General features: G+C 43.3%; 1 protein-coding gene across 4 annotated transcripts in view; it reads right to left on the bottom strand.

The window, feature by feature from the left end:
- Positions 1 to 27,190, bottom strand: part of LOC117424173 (cadherin-13-like) — a 581,895-nt gene that overhangs the window by 71,933 nt on the left and 482,772 nt on the right. For all 4 annotated transcript variants that reach the window (XM_058992546.1, XM_058992547.1, XM_058992549.1 and 1 more), the window contains 2 exons: positions 26,767 to 26,949; positions 25,482 to 25,735 (listed from right to left, as the gene is read on the bottom strand). In XM_058992546.1, the coding sequence (XP_058848529.1) occupies positions 25,482 to 25,735; positions 26,767 to 26,949 (437 nt within the window). The remainder of the gene's footprint in view (positions 1 to 25,481; positions 25,736 to 26,766; positions 26,950 to 27,190) is intronic.

The following is a 27,190-nucleotide window of genomic DNA, read 5'->3' as shown; positions in this document are numbered from 1 at the left end:
GTCTGAGATGGAGCGAAAGCTGCCATCCTTCTTGGGTACCAGAAAATATCTAGTAGAACCCCTCTCCGCATGAGGTAGGGTCTACGAGACAAATGGCTCGCTTGCCTAGCAAGGCGGCCACTTCCTTTTTGAGTACCAAGACCTGAAGAAGGTCCAACACAGATGTGTGTGTGTGACTCCTCGGAAGTGGGGAGGTCCCAAATGGAACTGCAGCTCATAACCATGCATGGTAGCGAGCACTCAGGTGTCTGAGGTGCAAGCGCGTCAGTATTGTAGCTGTTGTGCAGAGAAAGGATGGGTCTTCTGGGGCTGCTAAGGTTGGGGCGGAGCACTCCGAGGAGACTGCCTAGGGCGACAGCCCTGGAATTGTCTCCTGGAATGCTGTTGCACGAACATACCACGCCCTGCATTCCTTGTGCTCTGTGGAGGGGCTCAGTTTCCCATCACCGCTGTGGCCTGTAGGCAATGCCTCAGGTCACCCAGCAGGGCCGTGGGCACTGGGACCGTCCTTATGATGGTACGCGCCTGGGGGGCCTGCCAATGTCTCGACCTACTCAACACCGGAGCATGGGGAGGGAGCAGCACGACCACCTGCCAAGATGCTTCGTGCTGTTGAAGGGAGCGCTGTAAAATCTCCTCCACAGCTGGCCCGACTGTATGTCCTGGGGATATCGGCGCATCCAGCAGTGCTGCCTTATCCGCGTCGGTTACCCTTGCCTGTGACAGCCATAGCTGTCTGCAAGCCCTTAAAGACCGGAGATCTGGAGCAGCGTACTCGAGATGAGGCGGAGCTCCATGGCCACAGGCTCTGGGAGCGGGGTCTCCGTGAGCACTCCATGTGTCACCTGCGCCTCCGCTGCGTAAGCCCACTTCAGGTGTGTCTCCGTAATCCTACACTGAGGGTTCGGGCACATAGGGTCCCTAGACAACCCACCCACCAGTAGGGCCTTAATCAAGGCTGTGATGGTGGAGTCAAATGGGGGGAATCCTGCCAGGCTCAGTTTCTCTGAGCATTACAATGAAGCAAGCTGAGCGACTTGCTTCAACACACTCGGCGCTGACGCTAGTCGATCCCAAGAGGAGCGTACATCCTCCAGAATATCAGGGAACAGTGGGAACGGCTGTGCTGTGGGAGCCACTGCCTGTTTCTGAAACACGGACCGGCGGGGCTTTGCAGGTGTTGCCCAGGGGATCTACAAAAAGTTTGCGGCGCATCCCATCAATGCCGGCATGGAGCTGGGAAATGGTGGCAAACTAGTCTCCGAGGCAATCTCAGAGCTAAGTTCCGCCACAGGTGACGCCACCGGCTCCTCTTCTTCCTCCATCTCCGTGGGGAAGGAGTCCTCATCCCAGGAGACCGCTAAAGATAGCGTGTTCTCCTCTGCCATCAAAGGCTGCGGCTCCGACTCGGCCTGGGCTCCCATGGGAGATCCGGGGGCCGAAGGTGGTGTGGGTGGTAGCGGGGCCGGTACCTCTACCGGTGCTGCAGGAGTTTGCTGCCTCGACAGTAGCTCAAGGACCTGGGCCATCTGCTCCCTGAGATAAATAATATCTTTCGCCTGCCTTGAGCGCTTCACCCTTCTCACCTGGGTTTTGGCACAAGAGCCTGAGAGCAGGGGATCGCCTGCGAGGGGCTCTGTGAGACCTGGAGGAGCAGGGATGGGGCCCCGAGGGCTGCTGACGGCTCTGCTGTGGGAGACTGAATGTCTATCCCCATGTCTAATGTCTATAAGTCGCCTCCGTGGCATGTTGGACCCCTAGGCACCGCACGCAGAGCGGGTGCTTGTCACTGAGTGGCATATTCGCCTTACAAGATGTGCAGGTGTGGAACCATTGGATCCTCGTCATGGTTGCCACTACCGAGTGCGGCAAGCACTGTGCTCACTAACTGGCCCGCCTTGCACCGAGTAGCGCGTGCGCCAGAGTGCTATGCTCACCGTGCGCACTGGTCGCACCTGGTCAGCGCGTAGCATATACCAGGGGACATACAGGCCGAAACTGCGGCGGGCGAATCTGTGGACAGAGTACAATAAACAATAAACAATAATAGTAGGAACACACTGCTGCTGTTCGATTTTTTTTGTTTGTTTTTTTAAAGGCCCAACACACCGTGGTGGGCGGGCCGAGGCAGCCAGCATGGTCTACTCTACTCCGTGGCTAGTAAAAATACAGTCCCGTGGAGGACAAGGCCTGCTGTTTCTTTTTTTTTATTATCAATAGCTGTAGCACAACACAGGCAAGCGGGAGTACCGCGTGTGCACTGCAGATGTGCCAGCAAGGTATTTCGTCAACAACAATATATATTTTAACTGCTAAGAGCAGACAGCAGTCGCTAAACAGCGGGAGTAAGGTGAGTAAGGTGAGTGAAGGCTTGAAAAGACAGAATCAATACTGCAGGCAGTCGACTTTCCACAGATAGAAAGCAGCAGCCTGCAACGCAAGCACGTGCAGGTTGCTGAGGATAGAAAAAAAAGGCTGAATCAGGAGTCACTGATTCTGTGAAAGTGGCAAGCCAGCTTTCAACCTGAAAGGCAAGTGAACTGCAGCTGACTCAAGCTCTTTTTTACCTTACCGTCTGAAGAGGCAAAAAGAGAAATGGCTTCCGCGGTATGATGGTTTTAATCTCTTGGTAGGCGGGACCGAGGGCGTCATCCCAAGAAGGGGCTAACGGCAGCTCTGGTATAGAGAGCTCAGAAAATACCCACCAATAGGCAGGCATATACCATACGTAATGTTGTTGGTTGTCATCATCGAATTGAAAGGGAACTGCAGACGGATCTTGTAGTACAGGAAATATAAACCCACTTGGCAGACCGTGGAATATGGCTTCAGTTTTCTTGGGTTTATACGACAGTTGCACAAACACACAAAACAGGAAGAAGGGCCTGGCAGGGCAGTTGTTTTTGCTGAGTTTCACCTTAACTTTATTGCTTTTTTCTGCTGCTGATCAGGATTACTATTTGTTGTTTAACATGTATTACCACAGATTTACACAGCGCCATTATTGCTTCAAGCAGTTCTTTAACTTTCTAGAGCAGGGGTGCACAATTAGAATTCAAAGAGGTCCAGTGACTAACATTTTCTCCCCCCAAAGGTCCAAACCATTAAAATGTCTAACGTGCGCTATGATTTGGGGGCATATGTAGTTCTTGTATATGTATAGCTAATAAACAAAGTACTACATTTCAATAACATTTCAACAATATTTATTGCACATTTTCAATGCAGACACATTAAACATGAGGTAAAATAAATATGCAGCCTAATAATAAATAAAAGTAGGCCTATCACAAATGTTCTCATTTCAAGCAAAACAAGACTGCATCTTCACAAAAAAATAACAGAAGTGCCTGTTTCTGAAAAAAAGTGCTTTGATTTTTGAACAAATAATAAAACACAGGTTTAATATTTATCTTTCCTACTCTCTCCCACTTCACTTCTCCATCTCTCTTCTTTAGTGAGAGAAATGGGGTTTTGCTTACCCTGCCAGTAATTTGAACCTTGGCTGGAATGGAGTCAGTGCCATTCTCATGCACATATGTAGGTGCTCATTGGTGAGTCTAGAACGGTACTTATTTTTAATGATGTTCAAAGAAGACTCAAAACTGTATGTGGAGCCAAACATGGTCAAGGTGTGTAGTGCTACTTTGGTTAGACCAGGGAAAACAGTCTCAGACACAGCCTGCAGCCAGAAAGTGTCATGATCAGTTAGTTGAAAGTGCTCTCTTAGTGCAACATTTGCTTGCAGATCAATCAGTTCCATCTGTAGAGATCCAGCATGTGCCCACTTGAAGGTCTGTGTCACCTCCTTTGAAAATCCCCTGACATCTGTGATGAGGAATGGATTCTCAATGAGAAGAAGGAGCTGCTGTCCAAGGCTGAAGCTGTCAAAGCGATTTCTGAAGTTTCCAATCAGCTTATCTATGAAGTCAACATGAGGAGAAACATCTCTCTCACCCTGAATCTGTTCCTGCACTTTTGGGAAGTGTGCACAGTCTCCTTGAAGATCTTCCTTGAACACTTCCAGTTTCCTCTGGAAGGAGCGGACAGCTGTCATCAAATCACAAACTGAATTGTTCTTGCCCTGTAGTTTCACGTTGAGCTCATTAAGGTGTGATGTGATGTCTACCAAAAAATCAACAATATCCATTTTGCTCTCGTCTTGCAAAAAAGTGAAAACTGTGTTGCCTTCTGACTCTTGAGCTGTACTAGGAAAGCTGTTATTTCCTTTCGAATGGACCAAAAGTATTCCAACACCCTGCCTTTACTGAGCCATCTTACGTTGTTGTGCAGCAGTAGGTCATTTGCATTTGCCTCAACTTCTTTCAGGAATTCTCTCAGCAGGTGATGTTGATGAGATGAGGATGCCCTGAGGAAGTTGATGAGTTTCATCATTGTATTCATCACTTCAGCATACTCTTCTGACAGATTGGCGCACAGGACAGACTGATGAATGATGCAGTGGTAAGCTGTGAGATCAGGGTTGTCCTCTTTCAGCCGTGCCACAGCTCCACTCTCTCTTCCTATCATGGCAGGGGCCCCGTCTGAGGTGATAGAGACCACTTGTTTTAGATCTATCCCCCTCTTTCTCAGCATCTCCTTTATGGCCATGTATATGTCCTTTCCTCTTGTATGTGTCTCGAGTGGTGTTACACCTAACAGGTCTTCACAGAATTCCTTCTTCTCTGTATGGTAAAATCTAACATACACCAGAAGCTGGGCATTATCACTCACATTAGTAGATTCATCAACAGCTAATGCTATGCATGGTGCACTCCGAATAACTTTATCAAGCTGTGTTAATACATCCTGTGTTAGTATTTCACTCTTTCTTGCTGTTGTTGTACGTGACATTGGGATTTGCTTGATCTTTTCACACAGCTCGTCTTTTTGTTTACCGTTTTGTTTTTGTTTAAGTAAAGTTTCAGCAACAGCATTCATGCACTCCATCACCACTCCCCCGTCAGTAAATGGCTTTTGGTGTTGACCCAAAATCCAAGCTATTTTTAGTGAACATTTGTTTGCACGTTGTTGGGCAGTGAATGCATGGGAGAGGACTCTGGTGGACCGATCATACTGGGCTTTGAGTTAGTTTATTTTGCGTGCCCTCACCTCAGACTGCTGTGGATATGTTTGCTCAAAAGATCTGTGCTTTCTCGTAGTGGCGCTTCACGTTGGCACTTTTTATTAGAGCCACGGTCTCTGAACATATCAGGCAGAGTGGTTTGACACTCGCTGCGGGAAGGATAAAGGCATATTTGTCTGTCCACTCCTCTTTGAAAGCTCGATTTTCTGTATCGACTTTCCTGACTTTTGCGTACGCCATTCTATAATTTCTCCTCTCGCTTCCGCTTTTGCTTCTCTCGCTGTCTCTCTCTCTGACAACATCAGTCTCCTAACATGCTGTCACAAAGACGGCCAGAGTGGGTGGCGTCAGACCAGACAGGAATACACAGACAGAGACGGTGGTGATGATGAGCTGAGTGCAATGGCTGCACTCAGCGTTTATTAACAAATAAAAAGGTTTTAAACGGTACACAAAACAGGACACGGCACTTGCGCCAAAATAAAGAGACAGACAAAACGGACTAACACTAAACAAACGGTGCACGGAGACAAACAAACACGGTGAGAACAAACAACTATTATATTTACTTCTAATGATTTTAACTCTCCTCTCTCTCACCCGTTCTCCTCTTCCGAACACCCACCCCTGAGTGCAAGAAATGTGCGTCTATATATACTATTGTGCTGGGATTCAATTACTAATTAATTATTCACTTGAATCCCAGCACGTGAATTAATTCTGTGCAACCCCGTGCTCACATATTACATTTAACCAGCACGTGAAGTGATTTGTGCTCTCCTCGTGCCTAAATACAAATCTACACTTTTTAAATACACGTGAAACACAGACCTGTTTATATCCCGTGTACCAATCTATACACCGACATTAACACACGCAACATCCAACATACAACACAGATCACACAAATGCACACAGGGGCGGGGCACTTTGCCACATATACCCCCCCTTGTGCGCAGCACACATGGCCTCAACGGCCACCTCCCCCCTTAAAAACCCAGCAGTCCAGAACAAAGTCTCGGGCTGGGAAGGGAGGCTTCAGTGGGCCCTTGGCTGGCAATGCTGTCAGCACCCCTGCCGGTAGTGGCACGGCTGACAGCCTGTTGGTCCCGTCCTGCAGCGAAAAAGCTGCGGGGGCAGGTGGTCCCCCGACCTCCCCCTTCTTCGTAGCCGGCAGCTCCCTCCTGTGGGGCTCCGGCCACAAGAACTCCTGCAGCGAAACTGCTGCTGGGGAAAGTGGTCTCCAGACCTCCTCCCCCTTCTTCGTGGCCGGCAGCTCCCCTTTCTGGGGCTCCGGCCACCGTACTCCCTGCGGAGGTACGGGCAGCAGAGGCAGCTCCTGCTCCTCTGCTCCGGGCGGTGGTGGAGGCAGAGGCAGCTCCAGCTCCTCTGCTCCTGGCGGTGGTGGAGGCAGAGGCAGCTCCAGCTCCTCTGCTCCTGGCGGTGGTGGAGGCAGAGGCAGCTCCAGCTCCTCTGCTCCTTGCGGTGGTGGTGGCGGAGGCAGAGGCAGCTCCTGCTCCTCTGCTCCTTGCGGTGGTGGTGGCGGAGGCAGAGGCAGCTCCTGCTCCTCTGCTCCTGGAGGTGGTGGAGGCAGAGGCAGCTCCTGCTCCTCTGCTCCTTGCAGTGGTGGTGGCGGAGGCAGAGGCAGCTCCTGCTCCTCTGCTCCTTGCGGTGGTGGTGGCAGAGGCAGAGGCAGCTCCTGCTCCTCTGCTCCTGGCGGTGCTGGCTCCCTCTGCTGTGGCGGCTGGGCATGTGCACGCCGTGCTGCCTTCAGCAGCATAGCGAGAGGCTGCTGGGGGACACTAGCATCCTGCCCTTCTCCCCCCCAAAAATTTTCAGGGGGTTGAGCCTGTAACTCCTCCCCTTCTGGCTCTTGGGGCTGAACCAGCAGGCATTTTCCCTCTGCTGGTGGCTTGGGTCCCAGAGCTGTGGAAGCCCCGACTTGCCTCCCTTTGGGCTGTGGACGCACCGACTCCTCCCTTTTGGGCTGTGGACGCACCGACTCCTCCCTTTTGGGCTGTGGACGCACCGACTCCTCCCTTTTGGGCTGTGGACGCACCGACTCCCCCCTCTTGGGCTGTGGACGTTCGGGCTCCCCCCACTCAGGCGTAGGACGTTCGGGCTCCTCCCACTCAGGCGTAGGACGTTCGGGCTCCTCCCACTCAGGCGTAGGACGTTCGGGCTCCTCCCACTCAGGCGTAGGACGTTCGGGCTCCTCCCACTCAGGCGTAGGACGTTCAGGCTCCTTCCGCTTGGGCTGTGGATGCTCAACCAGCAGGCATTCACCCTCTGCTGGTGGAGATGGGGACAGCAGGTACTCACCCTCTGCTGGTGGAGATGGGGACAGCAGGTACTCCTCTGCTGGTGGTCCTGCTACCTGGGCTGCTGTTTCGTTTATGGTTGCCTCCAGGTAGTTGAGGACAAACTCCACACCCTCCTCCAAGGTGTTTGGGGTGTGTTCCTGCTGATATGCCTCCCATCTCTCACTGTCCATCATCCACAGGACCCGGACGACTATGGGCAGAGACTGGGCCTCCAGCCCAGCATTCTCCAGGAACCAGCCCCGCAGTTTGATGGCGTCTTCTGCCATTGATTTTTTTTGTTTTGTTTTTTTCCCCCAAAACAATATTTGTAATCTTTTTTTTTTTTTTTTTTTTTTTTAATCCAGACCCCTCCTGGTCTGACGCTTGGAGGCGCGGCTATCCCACGAAGACACCACGTGTCACAAAGACGGCCAGAGTGGGTGGCGTCAGACCAGACAGGAATACACAGACAGAGACGGTGGTGATGATGAGCTGAGTGCAATGGCTGCACTCAGCGTTTATTAACAAATAAAAAGGTTTTAAACGGTACACAAAACAGGACACGGCACTTGCGCCAAAATAAAGAGACAGACAAAACGGACTAACACTAAACAAACGGTGCACGGAGACAAACAAACACGGTGAGAACAAACAACTATTATATTTACTTCTAATGATTTTAACTCTCCTCTCTCTCACCCGTTCTCCTCTTCCGAACACCCACCCCTGAGTGCAAGAAATGTGCGTCTATATATACTATTGTGCTGGGATTCAATTACTAATTAATTATTCACTTGAATCCCAGCACGTGAATTAATTCTGTGCAACTCCGTGCTCACATATTACATTTAACCAGCACGTGAAGTGATTTGTGCTCTCCTCGTGCCTAAATACAAATCTACACTTTTTAAATACACGTGAAACACAGACCCGTTTATATCCTGTGTACCAATCTATACACCGACATTAACACACGCAACATCCAACATACAACACAGATCACACAAATGCACACAGGGGCGGGGCACTTTGCCACACATGCATTGTAAACATTCGCTTTGATTGGCTGAGTTTCGTGACCTGATTTAAATAACGCACGTGATTGGACAACACACGATTTCCATTACACGAGAGTAGATGTTAAAACTTCATGCTGATTTGAACTCGGCTCTCGCCAAGATAAGCACCAACTAAGACGTAGCTTTACAGTAAACTAATGTGATCCATATGCATCTCCATCCATTTACGTTTCCTTCCATATGATGATGTAGATATCCTTCTGTCTGGTGTTAATGGCTGAAGTGTAATGCTGGCTCCAGGGATAAGCTTATTTTGCCTCCCTGGCGCATCAGCACACACAACGGCTGCGATGCTGGCTCCGGGGATCAACCAAAGTGCGGCCTCCCCAGCGCATCAGCATGACAACCGTCTGGATTGAGCTAAGTAGGGTACATCTCTGGGGTTTTCAAGTGGGCACCTTCCATCCTCAGTGTTTCGTCGACTAGCCCACGACACCTCAAGAGGGCTCGACGGTGATTCTGGCGTCCCAGCATCACCCCCCTCCGTCCCCCACTCAACTCAGCCCAGCTTACTTACCTGTCCCCAGCCAGAATCTTTCCGTCTCAACCACAGCCAGTTGCTGCTCCTCTCTGCTGCTTCAGATAAGTTCTTCACTGTGCGACGCAACTCTTGGCCACTGAATCCGACGTCTCTGAGAAACCGGGTTGTAGAGTGCGCCACAAATCCTCGACAACCCACTTCCACTGGGTAAACCCGAACTCTCCATCCCCGCTGTTCCGCTTCAGTGGCTAGTTGAGCATACCGCAGTTTCTTCCTCTCATACGCCTCATCTACAGCGTCCTCCCATGGCACTGTTAACTCTACCAGGTGAACAAGGCGTGCTGATCCAGACCACAAGACAATATCTGGTCGAAGGTTAGTGGTAGCAATCTCAGGTGGAAAAATAAGCCGTTGACCAACATCTGCCAGCATATTCCAGTCTCTAGCAGCTTCCAGTTGTCCTGGGCGAGGATTGGTTTTAACAACTTTTCTTGGTGGTTGCTCTCCTGGGCGGAGGAATGTTGTCTTTTGTGTGTAATGTTTTGATGGAACAGGTGGCAACTTATTGGTCATGTTACGCTTGTCTTCCAATGCTAAGGCCAAACATCGCAGCACCTGGTCATGGCGCCAAGTAAACCGTCCTTGGCTAAGAGCCACCTTACATCCTGTCAAAATGTGCCTTAATGTTGCAGGTGATGAACACAAAGGACATGAGGGATCCTCTCCTACCCAGAGGTTTAGGTTCTGTGGTGATGGGAGAACATTATATGTTGACCTGATGAGGAAACTGATCCTGCTCTGTTCCATTGACCATAGGTCTTGCCAGCCAATCTTGCGTTGTTCCACACTCTCCCATCTCATCCATTCTCCCTGTTTGGCCTGGGAAATGGCCTTTATACACCTCATCCTCTCCTCCTGCTTTTGCACCTCGTTGACTACCAGCTTCCTTCTTTGAGCTGGGGCCGCCTTGTGCCATGTAGGAGGAGTTGAACTGAAACCAAGACCCCCTCTTCCATGCTGAACTTGCCCCATGATATCACCAATTCGAAGGGCAGCCTTTGCATCTTCCACAGCTTTCTTTGCCGCCCACTTTCTTCCAGTTTTCAACACAGGTGCTGCCTCCCTTACGCAATTATCGCGTGACTCTACTAATGTCATTTCCAGTCTGACCTTGGCGCACTTAAACTCCTCGGTTAGAGCAGAGACTGGTAGCTGCAGTATTCCTTTACCATAAAGTCCCACTCTGCTGAGGCAGCGTGGAACTCCCAACCATTTCCTGATGTATGAACTGATTAAAGCTTCCAGCTTCTCTACTGTTGTCAAAGAAACCTCGTACACAGTCAGTGGCCACAGCAACCTCGGCAGTAGACCAAACTGAAAGCACCAGAGTTTTAGTTTACCTGGTAGAGCGCAGCTGTCTATGCTCTTCAACCCTTCCACTGCTTGTTGTCTAACTTCTCCCACACGAACTGTGTCCTTTAGATCCCCGTCGTACCATCTCCCAAGACTCTTCACTGGCTTCTCAGACACTGTTGGTATTGCCTCACCATTAATGAAGAATGTTTTATCTACTACTTTGCCTTTAATTATAGAGATGCTCCTTGATTTAGTGGGCTTGAATTGCATTCGTGCCCATTCAATGTTATTGGTTAATTTGCCCAATAATCGATTAGTGCAGGCTACTGTTGTAGTCATGGTTGTCATGTCATCCATGTATGCTCGAATTGGTGGTAGTCGCATTCCAGAAGCCAAGCGCTCTCCTCCTACTACCCATTTTGATGCCCTAATGATTACTTCCATTGCCATGGTAAAAGCCAGTGGAGAAATGGTGCATCCTGCCATTATTCCAACCTCTAGGCATTGCCATGTAGTGCTGAATTCTGAAGTTGAAAAACTGAATTGCAAATCTCCAAAATAGGCTTTCACTATTGTCATCGGTACACTGAAAAAATCAAATGCTGCCCAAAGTAGTTCATGTGGCACTGAACCATATGCATTAGCCAAATCCAGGAATGTCACATGGAGCTCCTTCCTCTCCTTTTTAGCTGATTGAATTTGTTGCCAGATCACATTGATGTGTTCTAAGCAACCTGGGAAACCTGGAATGCCCGCTTTTTGTATTGAAGTGTCAATGAAGCAGTTCTTTAATAGGTAAGCTGACAATCTCTGAGCAATAATGCTGAAGAAAATCTTGCCTTCTACGTTTAATAGGGAAATGGGACGAAACTGACTGATGCTTGTAGAATCTTTTTCTTTAGGTATAAAGACTCCACCTGCTCGGCGCCATGCTCTTGGTACAACCTGTTTTTCCCATGCCACTTTCATCAATTTCCACAGAATTCGTAGAACTCCTGAAGCACTCTTGTACACTCTGTACGGAACTCCATTAGGCCCTGGAGATGATGAAGCCCTTGCTTTTTTCACAGCTTGCTCTATTTCTTTCCACTTAGGTGCACAGTCCTCCATTTGGTATTCTGGTGGATTGATAGGTGGGATGTCTGACGGAATTGACATAGGCTCCTGCCTTTTTGAATCTGTATGTGTTTCCTCCAAATATCTCTCCAGCTCAACCTTAGATGCTTTTAGTGTGCCATTCTTCTCACTGGTGAATAACTTCTTTACAAATTTGAATGGGTCTTTATAAAAGTTAGCTCTCGCACGCTCCTTCTTTTTTTAGCGTTTCCGTAGGCGCTCAGCTCTGCGCAATGTTGCAAGCTTATCTTTTATGACCCTTTGTAAGAGATTGAGTCCCTCCTTCTGACTTTGTTCTGCTCTTCTCCATTGGTTCCTCAGCTGTCTCCTTTCTCTAACTAAGCGTTCAATCTCCTGCTGCCGTCTAGACTTTCCAGGAATAGTTTGTACACAGTAGTATGGGGCGCTGTCTGGGACCTTCCCAGTATGTGTACATTGAAAAAAAGGGTTGCTTCATCAGTATTTAATTTAACAATTATTTATGAGAAATGTGTCGAGGTCCAGATAGAACCTTCACTCGGTCCGGACCGGAACCGAGGTCCGCCAATTGTGCACCTCTGTTCTAGAGAATTGCTACTAAACCAATTTCACTGGCCACCACTTTATATTTCAGATGTTGTATTAACACTTATTTTGTCTAAATAGTATATACAAAAGTATAAACAATCTAGTTTAATATACAGGCACATGTACAAGTTTGACACTAGGGTTGAATGAAAATGTCATTTTCATTAGTCATTATTGCATGAAAAATTAAATCATGTTTGATTAAACTACTGTTCTCTCTCACAACAGAGGGGGTGTGGCTCTATAGCTGCTCTGTAGCACTAATCCCTTTTAGTTTGTCAGAAACACAACTGTTGCCAATAATATGATTATCAACAAGATATTTCAGTATAATAAATTATCTTGCCTAAACCAATGTTACGTTAATATCACTAAAACCGGTTATTGTTCCAACCCTATTTGAGAGGTGGACCATTGAACTACTACAGGATCAACACCCCAGTTGAACAATGCCTAGGATATGCAGATGATTACATCACAACAACCTCAATTGTGTTTAAAAACTAATGTGCAACACTGTGCAGTAGACTGAGACAGTACTGTAAGCAGCAAGCACATTATAACTGTCAAGGAGTGTTCTGTAATGCTTTAAAATAATTCAGAACTTTAATTACAGATAATCCACGTATTACCATATCTGCTGGCACCTATTCCATTTTGTGCAACAGTAAACTTAAGACATAATGCTGCATTTCCCAGGTTTTGTCACTCTGCTGATTGCAAAGAATGTGGTGATTATCCCTTAAAGATAATAAGCACTGCAGCTTGAGATTTACATAAATAATTACATCTCGGCAACGCTGCACATCAAATACAATTTATTACCATAATATAGCAAGAAACTAAGTGCTTCTCTTCAATTGAAAATGGTTAAATCCTAATTAATATCGCAGCAAACAATTTTTGGATGCCTCATTTAGGAGATAGTATAATGTATATTTATCCTACCTTATTAAAAAATAAATACTGAGTTTGCGTATGGGAATGACACTAAATACCAATTTTATTATTCACACAGACAGTGCACAGGGGTTAGACAAGAAAATAACAGAACCACCTGCCATAACACTGTCATTAGCATCCAGGATTAACATGGACAGACAAGGGGAAACCGTGATGCCCTACATGCATAAATATTGTTATTTTTCATCAAGCTACTACATTGTGAATTGATTTATACACAAATTACCAGATTGTTGTTTGTTCTACATAGGTGGATCACAGTGTTGTTCAGTACCATGTTGAACTGCTCAGAATATTAACCGGTAAACGTATGAAAAGCAATACTAACAGCGATTCCATAAACCAAATACCACAGATCCATTCATAATTGTACACCACTTTGCTGAAATACCATTTCAACTCTTTTCCTGCTTTTCTGTTAAAGTACTTACTACTTTCAATTTTGGTTTTGGCCTTCCGTTTTCTATGATTTCTGTTAGTCGGATTAGTCAAGTTTTCACTTGATTTTGACGACAAGAGTTTACGCGCCACTCGGTGTTAAATCAAGGAGGATTCAATTCTACAGTTGCATGCCTTGCCTATGTTTTCATGAGCATGGCCGCCAGGAAGTGAGGTGCATGCTGCGTTGCATTGCCTAGGCAACCCAATGCAACTTGGAGTGTTGCATGCCTTGACCAGCAAAACAAGAAGACTGCCGAGACTAACAGATTACTTGGGCTATCATATAATTACAAATGTTGTAGAATAAGCATATTTTCCTATCGCATTCTTAAAAATATATTCCAAGGCATGCATACAGACAACATGCCACTGAATCTGTTTCTTCATAATTTCAGACATTTACCAATTATCTTTGGTAAATCATAAGCTTAACCGGTAAATGTCTGAAAAGCAAGTTATTTTCACGAACACTTTGTCAACCTTTCTGAAAAACATGGGTACTATGATACAGGCCTATGAACAGCAAACTGTGGATGCAAGTCGTCAGCGTTTCTGATTTGTTCAACGCCTTGCATTTAAAAATGCCAGTTGATCAAAATGGGGCATGCAGGTTTCAAGTGCAGTTCATTTGCAATGTATACTTTTTAAAAGTGCACATACAACGGTATTTTCAATGAAATACACAGTACTTTTAAATGTATAATACTTTTCATTGTTCTGAAATTGAAATTTCATTTCAGTGTTAATGTAACCAATAATAAAAAAAAAAAAAACTGGCTGTGTGCATTTCGCTTAGACTCCCAATAATATTTACAGAATTACTGATAATACACATTTTTACACACACAGTTATAGCAGAGGTTGCTTTCGGTCTAAAATACAACCCATTTCACATAAAACCACAATGAGCATGCTTTTGAGCTCCAGCAAGATTGTTTCATTCCACAGGTAAACCTCACCAGAGGCAGGTGTTGCAATACTCTTCTGTAGGTTTGTTAATAACCAGTAAGATTAGCATTTCATACAGAAACTCATTCTTCCAGAAATGTGGAATCATACAGGGAGGTTTAGTGTCTCAAAGTAACTTAAATTAATGAATGGCTCAAATCACAGCACTTATCAGGCAGCTCTTCAACTGAACATGTAAACCCTTGACATGTGAGGTATATATATACCTTGGTGTATATTGACCTTGCATTGACGACCTGTAAAGCCATCTTGTAGTAACCCCCACTGGTTATTACCAGTGCGGCCCCTCTTGTACCCTATGAGTGTCACTACAGAACATTTATTATGAGTCTAGTTTCCTTATTTTTCAGACTAATGGAGTTTCAATTATTTAGTGATTAATATCCTTGTAGTTTATTAATATTTATACAAATTATTCATTTAAAAGATGTTCTCATTCTGAGTGGTGTAAGCTCTTAGGGCCCTATTCATAAAAGTACTTGCTAACTGTCGTAATAAATAAAACTTTATGAATGTGTATACAGTTGTTCAAGAATGAAAATCTGCCTCTTTTTGATGACATCATCAGCATTATTAATGTTCCCTGGGTGGTGTCGGTAGCTGTTGCAAAAAGAAAAACGGAATCCACCGACAGTAGTCTACTACCGAAACCCGAGTCTGCAGCTGCCAGTCACGGGCAGATTGCAAAACCTGATTCTGATGCCCCTATCACGTCTGCCAAAAATTCAGGACATGTCATAATTTAGAAAAAAAAAGACTTTTTAAAATAAATACTTTGTATTTTCGTTTTGTTTGGCAACACTGGTAAACAAATTTCTATACACACACATAAGATTTCCATTCTTAACTGCAGGACCAAAAAAATAATAATAATCATCATCATTTTGAAAACTTTAAATGTTAATCTTACAAATTCTCAACAATTATTATTATTATTATTATTATTATTATTATTATTATTATTATTATTATTATTATTAGGCCCTGGTTAAAGCAGGGAATCAATCAGGGGTGAGTTTATGTTTATGAATCAGTGAAAGTTTCACACCGTATTCCACACTGTACACAAACCTGATCGAGCCACCGACTCTATCAGCAGCACTGGTACTGTATATTGTAACAGTCCATGATAATTAACAGGTTCACACAGGCAGTATTCATCCAAACTCTTTATTGTGAACACAGGTAAAAGAAATAAAAACAAAAGGACCGCTGTCAGCCGTGGATCACGGCAAAGAAATAATAATAATAAAATAACTGTCTATTCTCAGTCTCTCACTTGCTCTCCGCTTCAAAGCGCTGTTTCAAAATGATTATGCCAGAGAATATGTTCTTGTGTGAGTATATATTTATATTAAACATGTTCCTTCATACAAAGCTACAGATTTTCTTTTCTCCAAAATAGGCAGTGTTAATCAACGGTATGTCAAACTGTATAACAGAGCAAGTATAGTAATAAAATAGGTCTATCCAAAAATAAATAGTCTGCCGAGGCTGTCGTCAGTCTAGACTTGACTGTAGAAAGTGTTCAATAACTCCTAGTTATCAACAGCATTTTGCTGTCGTTACTCTTATGAATAGCAGGTTGATGCTCAGGGCCAATGACAACTTTATTCTAATGAGGTAATTAACCTTTCTCTCAATTCATTAAAAACATGCCTTCATAGATGAAAATTGTTGGGGCTTAATGATGCATCTGAATTATCTCGGCTATGGATGAAATCCGATCATGTACTCCTGTTTTCTCATTTCGACAGGCGTTAACCCTTTATGAATATACCCCTTAAAAACGTCATTGGGAAGACTTTAGGTTATATTTATCTTTGCACAAATTTTAACACATTTAAAAAAAAAATAATGTAAATTTAGAGAGACCATTTATTTTACATGCGCTTTTCTCCACAATTTAGAAAAAGAACATAAGAAAGTTTACAAACAAGAGGAGGCCATTCTGCCCATCTTGCTTGTTTGGTTGTTAGTAGCTTATTGATCCCAGAATCTCATCAAGCAGCTTCTTGAAGGATTCCAGGGTTTCAGCTTCAACAACATTACTGGGGAGTTGGTTCCAGACTCTAACAATTCTCCTATTTTCTGTTCTGAATGCCCCTTTATCTAATCTCCATTTGTGACCTCTTTTTCAGGTCGAAAAAGTCCCTTGGGTTGACATTGTTAATACTTTTTAGGATTGTGAATGCTTGAATCAGGTCGCTGCATAGTCTCTTTGTTCAAGACTGAATAGATTAAATTATTTTAGCCTGTCTGCATATGCCATGTCTTTTAAACCCAATGTCCAATCACGCTCCCTCACAGCAGCAATTCCCCACAACAGCTTTAGTAATTATTTGTATTTCATACAAAAAAGAAAAAAAAATCACATTAACTGTACAGCTCTGCTATGTGTCTGCGTGCAATATTCGCCTTGCACCCAGTGCTGTGCAGTGATTATGTCACTATGCAATCTAAGCGGGAAATTAAAATATTACACACTGTAAACAAGAAAATGGATGTCTCTAAAAAGGCTAAAAATGTGTCTGCAGCAGATCACGTAAAGCAGTATCCAGCAGGAGTTTTAAACAACGATGGAGGTAAGCTAACCTCATCTGTTGACAGGCATTTAGATTCCCCAAAAAGAGAAAGGCGGAAATCCAGAGCAGTACTGCGACTGCTTTACTTGCAAAGAAACAAAAAAACAGTGATTTCCATATTCCAAAAGTCCACTTATTAAATTTTGCCCTAACAGAGTTAAGGTAATTCTTCAGACAAAGTGTAGCAAATGGTGGAGTGATTCCTTCATCAGCCCAGCTGAGACGTGAATACTTACCTAAAGTTGCAGAGTATCACAAGCAGGAGATTATGGAATTGGTAAATCAGTCTGTTTGCTTGTCAGTGATGCACAAGATCAGTGTGGGTTACACATTTATTTGTTTTGCAAGACCTAAATGGTGAACATGCACCTGATGTACTAGAACTGAAAGCTGTCCTTGCAGATACACTTTACCGACAGGCTGTTAATTACAACACCGTTCCACAAGCTATTGTAAAGTGCTTGAGTAACTTTTATGTTCATTTTGATGTCAGTGCATTTATCTGTATATTTTCTGTTTTTTTTTTGTTTTTTTTAAATCTAAAGAGGGTGGCTGGAAAGGGAACACAATTTCATTTCATTCAGGACGTCATGGGGGACCTTGAGCCAAGAAAGTTTGGCAATCCCTGTTAAGAATGTGTGCTTTTGCAGTTTCTGCCAGTTCAATGAGACACCAATGGCAGTGCCAACGGCCAACTGTGTTTCTCATACAGTATACAACCTCCGATATTAACTCTACTGAAAAAACCTGAGGCAGTATCATAATCTGCGTTCTGAAACAAACATAAAATGGAATGAAATGTGTCCTTTCTTAATCTTGCATACATTATGCATGAACCCTTCACGCTTTCAGAAGTTGAGGTTTCCATTAATGTGTACAGGTGAGCCAATTAAATCCCCTCTGCTGAGCTGACATGAAGTTATTTTATTTACCTTGCGGGAATTCTAACTACATGCAGTAAACAGAGCTAATATGGAACTATTTGTTTGAATTCAATTCCCTCCGGCAAAGACAAGTTAATTAAATTGGACCCTAACTGTAGTGAGGGGAAGAACTCTGAAAGATGCAGCCTTTAAGGTTATTTAGCTAGCTTCCCTCTACCATTAGACAATTGTAGTATAACGTTTTTAGAAAGAATAAAGGAATCATTTTGCTTCTAGCCCTTGTGTTAAGATGAAGTTGAACAGTTCATTCCTCAGGCTACAGCAATTCAGTGTCAAGTCCCAGTGTGAACACTCAAGAACATACAGTAAACAGATTGGTGAATTAAATGGGATATTAAATACACAGTAGTTAGACTGTATTTAAACTTGTGTTGCATTGTTTAATACATGTCCTTACAACAAAATAAATAATGTATGGATCCTCATTTGAGTGCTAAGTGAATGCAGTAAATATTAGAAAACACTAACTACAGTGTAACTACATGTGATTAATGTACCTCTGTTTTGGGAAACCATTAGCTACCATGCAACATAAAAGAAGGCATCTTAAGGATAGGTTTTCTACACCATTTAGGACTGAAATTCATTTTAAAACACTCCACAAATACAATAGTTAAGATAAATGTGATATTTTAGACCTGTACCGAGCTTTGACATAAGAATGAACTAACAAACTGCTGAAAAATGTTTCATGAATTTCAAACTTCATTTAATTAACACCTAATTATCCACCTAAGTTATTGACCTTCTAAGTTAAGCACCTTGAGCCTCAACTGCAGCATGCTGTTCAGCTAGGGTCATTACTGTGGATTGATTCAACAAACAAAATTATTTTTTCATTCTGGTTCAACTGACACCATCATATGTCAGAGTTCTGTATAATTTCATTTAAACTTACAATAACTATTTATAAACAACAGTCCAAACTGTAAGAAGAATGTATTTTATAAATAACAAATGTGCTATAGTAATACTCCAGTCAGCACTCACATATCCGACCTGTGACAGAAATATAATGAGTTTTGGTTGTAAATCTCCCTCCCGACTTGTGAGGGCGCTAAGCAGCGAAAGGGAAAGGCTTTGGACGGGCTGGCCTGACAGTTCTTTTCCTGGGACGGGAAGTCTGTCAGTCTGGAAGAAGGAGAGACTCTGTTGCAGGAACGTATGGACCCGGAAGGTAAACTATGTAGCAGCTGCAGACAGTAAGAAGACAGATGCAATTGTTTACCAAGGGGTCATGCGTAATGGAATAAAGGGGCCGGAGAATCATAATTATTTTCCTTCACTTGGTTTTTATTGAGAGACTGGAAGGACCATGAGAGACACCGAGACTTGTGTGTTAAAATAAATATTTGTGAGTGTTTTGTTTTGTTTGTAATTTGTTAGTAACTGTTTGTGTTTTTGAACCACCAGACGGCTAACACAAATCCGGAGCTGTCACCATTGCACTAAAACTGTCACGAACTATAATAAATTGTTATCACCCACCACGAGCACTACTGCACGCACCAGGATGGGTGATCGTGGCGAGTATTATTGTGGGACAGATAACATGTCTATTATTTAGGGCTGCAATCACTGTTTTCTGTACTCCGGGTTTTACATATTGCTGTGTATTACCGGAGCTTATTATTTGGTCACCAGACCCGGATTACAAAAAAAATAAATCTTTCCAAACTGGATTACAAATCTCTGTCTGTTTATTCCTGCATTGCATCACTTCTGCACCTGTTTATAATCAGCAGCCACTTTGCCACAGACCCTATAAAATTTTGACTTCAGTGAGGGTTAAACGCGTGTGACGCATATCTCATTATTTCATTTTGGCCTGTTGCAACCCTTGTCCGTTTTTCAGGGAATACAAATACAATGTCAAAAATACATATCTGAAAGGACTGTGTTTTAAAATAAGTAGGCTTCCGTTTAAATGTACTGTATTGGTTTTGTTGGTACAGTACTATATTTTCAACAGAAGTAGTATTTTAATTCAGAATGACATGATTCTGAAAATATCACTTGCCAAAACTAATGAGACAACACGTTAACTGTAATACAGTACTGTACATGCTTTTAAATCCATACATATTGTAGTGGTATGTAAAATTTCCCATTAACAGCAAAATTAAATCTAAATGTTATCCATAAAAAGAACTGCGTAAAACGTAAAAGAAATGCATTTTAACAAAACCAAAAGATTAAAAAAAAAATTTAAAAAAAAATTTCCAGAATTAAAACAGTATCCTAAGACATTATTCAAAATTGCAGAATATAGTGATCGATAAGGCCCTAATGTCACAGTTCACTTGCAAAGGAAAATGCAAAAAAGCAACATAAGATCACAGATAAAAAAAATACATCACAGTATCTAAAACTGTTTAATGATTAACTGTTACATTACCCTACCTTGTCTCGTTCGCTTTTGTCAGGTGAAACTGGAGGAAGCGCTGTGTAACTGCACAGCATAAGATTAAAATAATAGGCCTAATCTTAAAAATTACTGCACAGTATAAAATTTTAAAAAAAAAGAAAAATTTTCAGATAAATTGTAACATTGAAGAGATGGGCTTTGTAACAGAAAACGTCAGAAATTGCATGTGATGGTTAAGTGCATTCATTTGTTACATGTATATAATGGGGATTGATTTTATTCTTAATATAAGGGCAATAAAACGCGACTGACGTGTATCTGTGTAACGGACATCCGAGTGCTGAATGTATATTATTTTTAAAGGTCAAAGGTAAGTATTAGACTTATTGATGTCTCTCTTCAATATGAGCTATTTGCTACAATCTAGAAGACTGACATTCAAAACATATGAATATATTGCAGGGAGCAGGAAGCTCCTTATTTGAAAAGCATTAAGTTTTAGCTTTTTGTCTGGTGATGCCAGATGTTATAAATGCAATAACATATCCACAACCACCCAGAGTCCATAAAATAGTCAGCTATTCACAAAGCTAACAAAGTCATTCCAGGAGGTCTTTCTGGTTCTTATGTAAAAGATACACACAATTGTTGTTGTCATGTTATGACTGTTTCTTTGAGATATTTCACTGTTGCATTTTCACCGTGTCCCTGCATTGAACACATGCAAATGATTGGAAAAGCAGTGACTGGATATTGAGAAGAACTCAAACTCCCAGATACCTCATGCCTGGATTCTGCTTCTCAATAACCAATCGTTGCTTTTCCGCAGACTCCTGTAACTTCAGACTCTGTGTTCTTGAAGCAGAATGCTGGGACTCGATGGAGCAATTTGTACACTTAGCAATAAATAAAGAGATACCATTATATAATCAAATACACTGTCACCATAGTGTGCTTGTCTTTTACTGATAATGATGGCGATACATATTAGTGAGATTTACAGGATTTTATTTTTTAGCTCCTTAGGTTGTGCTTTTCTTGAAGCTGCTTTGCAAGAAGCAAGTAAGGAAAACTAGATCCACAGTGATTCACAAAAGACAGAACTTCAAATATGACAGTTTGAAAGGTTAATAAATAGGTGTAGATAACATAACAAGAGTGAGCAAAGCCATTTATTGATGGTGTTTGCTCATGATCACAGATTTATTTGATCTATGAATATTTAATAAAAGTGTTCAGACTAGAATAAAGTATCTAATGAAAAGTAAAGCCACTAAGCTATCATTCAAAGACAGATATATAGAGATTAATGTGACTTTTAAAATGATATGATTTTTTTTTCATAAACCTCGATGGAAGTACAACAAATAGAAATCTAATGAAAAAGACTCTCCGTCCTTCCCTGATTAAGAAATCTTCCTTCATCTTTCTTGATTCCTTGTCTGGTCCCACGGTGTTTCAGCTCTGTAATGAACTCCGTTGCAGGGTTTTAGTAACTAATCTGACTTAATCTAAGTGATTGCGAGTGATTGGCATCGACAGCTCAACAAAGGTCTTCTAATAAACAGCCAGTGCTTAATTCAGCCTTTTTAAAATATCAGTTCAGCTCTGCAGCTGTCAGTTTGCCCTTAACCCTCATGCTCCTTAAAAAACATCAAGAAGCAATCAATAATGATGAATTCTGACGACACACTATATTCTAATAAGCGCAGCAAAAATACAGGGATCTTTAGAGTTTACACATGCACCGACCCCTCTGATTTCTACTATGAACACAGCACAGTCATGTCCTCAGTGGAAAACTCTGCCCTTTGGATTTTCCTCTGCTATTCATTTTAGCTCAACGCTGATCTCAAAGTAAAAACAAAAAATATGATATGTCAGTGTGGCAGGGACAGGGTTAATGTCTGCCAGCAACCACAGTTGTGGCCACTCTCTAGTTATAGCAATTGGTCCTAATTGGGCAGTGGCCATCTGCATAAAAAGAGCCAGAAATCAACTGTCTGGGAGAGGGAGTAGGTCAGTGTGTTTTTTTGATCTGTGTTGCAATATACAGCACCCACTCAATATATCGTGGGTGTCGGGGTCCAATACAAATCCGCTATATATCGAGGGCCGCGATATAGCGAAAGACCCACAGCAAACAAATAGGCAAACAAATAAAATACTGTACAACCACTCCCTCATTTTATGGGGGGCGTCAGGGTCCAATATAAATCATCTACGCAACCCGCTTTTTCTCATTTTTCGTATAAAAAGCAGCACACATTTCAATTCGTACTGCGGAGGGTAACTGCTTCTCATCAACTTAAGTCTCCAATTAATGAATCTTCCTCTCCTTTCTCAAATGCCCAAACCGCTGCATTGAAAGAATCCATCCCCAATATAGGAGGCTTGTTGCTAGGGAGTTGACATCACTGCTCTGTGACTTTTGCTAGTGCATTGCTTAAAAAAAACGCTTAAACAAGTAGATATTTAAATGGGCTTTGTGTTATTGTGCAATGCATGTATATATGATAACTGTACGATATTAATGCTTTGTTTTTAATTGTTCTGTTTGTGATGTGCAGTACAAAATAAAACGAACAGCAATTCTAAGTGAAATGTTCTATGTATAGTGCAGCTAAGGCATGCGCAGTTAGACTGTAAAAATGGGGAGCCAACTCCAGGACCGCGATATAGCCGAATTCGCAGTATAGAGAGGGGCGATATAACGAGGGTTGGGTGTTATTCAATGATAAGTTCAATGAAGGCTCTGCCCAGCCTGGACAGTTTTTGTTGTGTTTTGTTAAAAGGTTATTACCCTGGTAGCCCTGGTTCCCTGAAAGAGAAGACGACCACCAACCAATACTTTTGGGATATGCCTGCCTTTGGTAGGTATTCACTGAGCATTTTATGTCAAAGCTGCCGATAGGCCCCTCCATGGAATGATGCCCTCGGTCCCGCCTGCCGAGGGGATAAGTAGTCGTTCCGCAGTGCTCACTTCCTCTTTTGCATCGAACCTGCGAATGCGAGTGATGCAACCTCGCAAGGTTTGGTGGTTTTCTTCTCTTTCAGGGAATCAGGGTCACGGTAAGTAACCTAATGTTCCCTTTCAATTCGAAGACGACCACCAACCAATACTTTTGGGAAAGCATACTTAGGGGGCTAAGGAGAGGCCAAAAAGCAGCATGGAAAACTTGAATATGCTCCCCTGAAAGGCGAAGCGGAGATATTTCCTGTGTGCTGGATGGATAGGAACGTGAAAATACGCGTCATTCAAGTCCACTGTTGTAAACCAATCATCCAGACGGACTGACTGGAAGATGTGGCGATGCGTGACCATCTGGAACCTCCTCTCCTTCAAGAACCCATTGAGGTGTCTCAGGTCTAGGATGGGGCAAAAGTCGCCATCCTTTTTTGGCACCAGAAAGTATCTCGAGTAGAACCCCTCTCTTTGAGAGGTGTGTTCTACGAGATGGATGACCTGTTTGAGAAGCAGCTTCTCTATTTCTTGCCTGAGCGCCAAAGCCTGGAGAGGGTCATTCACCTTGATCCCTCGAAAAGGAGGAGGTCCCGCGCGGAACTCCCGTGCACGGTGGCAAGCACCCAGGAGTCTGAGGTGCAATTGTGCCAGTATTGCAGCTGATGATGCGTAAACGGATAGGTCTGAGGCCACAAACCTTTAGGGCCCTTGCTGGGGCTGCTGAGGCTGGGGCGGAGCACGCTGAGGCGGCTGCCTAGGGCAACGGCCCTTTTGGAGCGCTGCTGCATGGAAGCACCACGCCCTGCGTTCCCTCTTCCTTGTGGAAGGATCCGATTGCCTGCTGCTGCGGTGGTTTGCAGGTGGCACCTCGGGTCACCCAGCGGAGCCTGTAGAGCTTGCCAGCGGCTCTACCTGCCCCGTGCCAAAGCTTGAAATGAAGTGTAATTTGGAAGCCATTGGCTCAAGGAGCGGGGCTTCCCGTAGTATGCCATGCAGATAGGCAGTCAGGATACTCGCTGTATTCGCCAAACCAGTCACCTCTGCTTCAACTGCATACACCCGCTTTAAGTGCGTCTCCATGACCCTGCATTGCGGGTTCAGGCACGCATGGTCCTTGGGCAAGCCTCCCACCAGAGGAGCCTTGACCAAGGCCGCAATGGTGGAGTCCACTGGGGGAAAACTCGGCAGGCCCAGCTTGTCCACGCCCTCTAAAGAAGCGAGCGAGGCCGCTTCAGCACACTGGGCGCTGACTCTGAGCGTACCTCCTCCATGAAATCTGGGAACGCTGGGAAGGGCTGAAGGTGAGGAGCCACAGCCTGCGTCCTGAACACGGACCAGAGTGGCTTAGCTGCTGTTGCCCAAGGGACCTGCAAAAAGTTTGCAGCACGTCCCATGAGGGCTGACATGGAGCTTGAAAATGGAGGCGCGCTAGCTAGGTGTTTCTAGGTGTTTTTAAATTACAATTTTTTTTACTGTTTGTTTGTAGCTGATCAGTTTTTTATTAGGTCTATAAAAATTATCTGCTGGTTCCTGAAAATAAACTAAAAAAATCTACTTCATTGTTAATTACAGTGGTTTTTTTTGTTTGTTTTTTCCTTTGGCCTTAATTGTGTCTTCCATTTAAGGTCTCATGTTTTCCTGTTCTTGGTCTTTGAACTTGGGATTGATTTAGATTCAGGGACAACTTAAATTTAAATAAAAACACATTTAAATTTCAGAGTACATTTAGTGTGTTTAATAGATTTGTCTTATTTCAACATCTCACTTTTTATATTATTATTTTTTAATGTATGAAAACCAAACAATTCAATGCTTTAACCATGTTATCAATTGAAAAAGAGATGATGGCTGACATTCCTGACTTTACTAATAATGTAATTGAAAAATTTGCCATGATAACACATCGCAGAGCAAACTTTTTGTGTCGCTTCTAACAAGAAACAGATCCACTGGACAGTGCTTCTATCACTGAGGTTGGCTCCCTGGACCCCACCGCCAAGACCCCACCCCCTTACCTGCATCTGAGGTGTGAACACCCCAAAACTTTGGCCACCAGCCACCACTGATCATGTGATATAGCTAATTAAAGAAAAAACTTTTTTTTTTGTTTTCCAATGAGACACCTGTTTTTTTTTTTTTTTTCAAGTATGTTACTTCTCATAGCCACATGGGATGCTTAGTGCAATGATTCAAAGTAGAATCCCAAAATGGCTGTTTGGGGCTAAATGAATTTCCAGCCTGTGGACTTTTTTACTCACTTTACAGTTTGATGCTGTAGAGTGTCCGGGTCTGTGGCGTTCAGTGTGGCCACTGCGCTGCCGATGGGGATGTTCTCGCGCCTGGTCACTCTCATGGGGTCAGGGTAGAAGATGGGGCCCTCGTTGACATCCACGACTGTGACCTGGACCGTTGCCGTGGAGCTGGGTCCGTATGCCACATCTGGCACCAAGAGATCTTCATTCTCCACTTTAATCAGGAGGGTGTGGAAGGCAGAGATCTCGTAATCCAGGGGCTGCAGGAAAGGGTTCACATTAAACAGACAGGAACAGGAGGGGGAATGACTAAAGAATGCTTGGGCCTGAGTTCTGGAACTACCTGCCTAAAGATGTGTGACAACCCTCACCATGGCTGTAAGTAAAGAATTATATATAATAAAAGAAGTGGATGTACAGCTATGGCCAAAGGTTTTGCATCACCTAGAATTTTAGGATTGAGACATAATTAAAACATAATCTAGATCTTTTATTTAACATCAGGTAATCAAAGAAACTACAAAATGATATCGCAAAAGTCTACTGGAAGTGATAATAATAGCACATTATTTCATGTTAGATTACAAAATGTCACATTTTTCAATTTGTCAGTTTTTCATTAAGTATATGGAAAATTAAAAAGCGGTATGTAATTCAATATGTTAACGTAACATCATTCAGCAGGTTTCATTTAATTTTATGAAGCAAAATGAGCTATTTCTATAGGGCGATGCAAAACCTCCACTGTATGTATAAACACACACACGGATGACTCCACATACCCCCAACATATTGCAGAACTAAATGTCCATAGTAAGTTTCATTACAACTGGTTATTCAATTCTAGAGATACAGTATAAACAGCTATAAGTATATAAAAAAGTGCGGCATACGTGTGTAAATACAGACTCCACTATTTCCCCATTCTCAGGGATATGCATCCCCAGTGGAGGACAGTAAGATCCAAGTAATGTAAACTGTAGGATTTTTTTTTCTGATCAGTCTATGTGCTGTCATTTTTAGAATTTCATTTGTTCTTTTTAACGTGATGTAGTGTATACACATGCTATTCAATGAATTCCTTAAGTTTAAAATAGGATGTATACATTAACAGCTTTAGAGAAATGTATGTATTTTACAGGCATAGCATTCCTTTAGCGGGGTACTAAATCAGTGCATCAATTGCATGAGTATGCTGTGCGAATAAAAGTTTATGAATTGACAAAGTGTTCCAGTCTATTGAAAGGATATTGCAATGCAGGATCAGTTTGCAGGCTCTTGTTTGTTTTACCTTGACGACTGTCAGCATGCCTTGGTTGTTTTGGGCGTTGGTGTTCATTTCGAAGCTCTGGCCTGGGTTCCCGTTGATGATGGAGTACACTGCTCTCCAGCCTCCGGTCGTGGGGTCATCCTTATCCTCAACAGTCAGATTGACGATCACTCCTGTCACTCCTTCATTCACTGTTGCTTGGAACTGCAATGCAAAAGAAAGAAAAAAAGTTATAGATTATAGTGTGACATAATCTGGTTTCTGCCCAAAAGGTACTGTCAATTGATTTAAAAAAAAATCAAACTGAGCTGACACAATCACCTGTATTTAGAAACCACTTGGTTTAGTGTACACTTCATCTAGTGCATACTGGGGCTGATTCATATTGGCAATCTAGAGATTTCTAAGGCCATTGCTAATCCACTGAGCCACACAGCCTCTGCCA

This window comes from Acipenser ruthenus, chromosome 19 (genome assembly GCF_902713425.1).
Source record: "Acipenser ruthenus chromosome 19, fAciRut3.2 maternal haplotype, whole genome shotgun sequence".
NCBI classification, from domain to species: Eukaryota; Metazoa; Chordata; class Actinopteri; order Acipenseriformes; family Acipenseridae; genus Acipenser; species Acipenser ruthenus.
The sequence above is the reverse complement of the archived record's forward strand: the minus strand, read 5'-3'. Positions and strand labels throughout refer to the sequence as shown.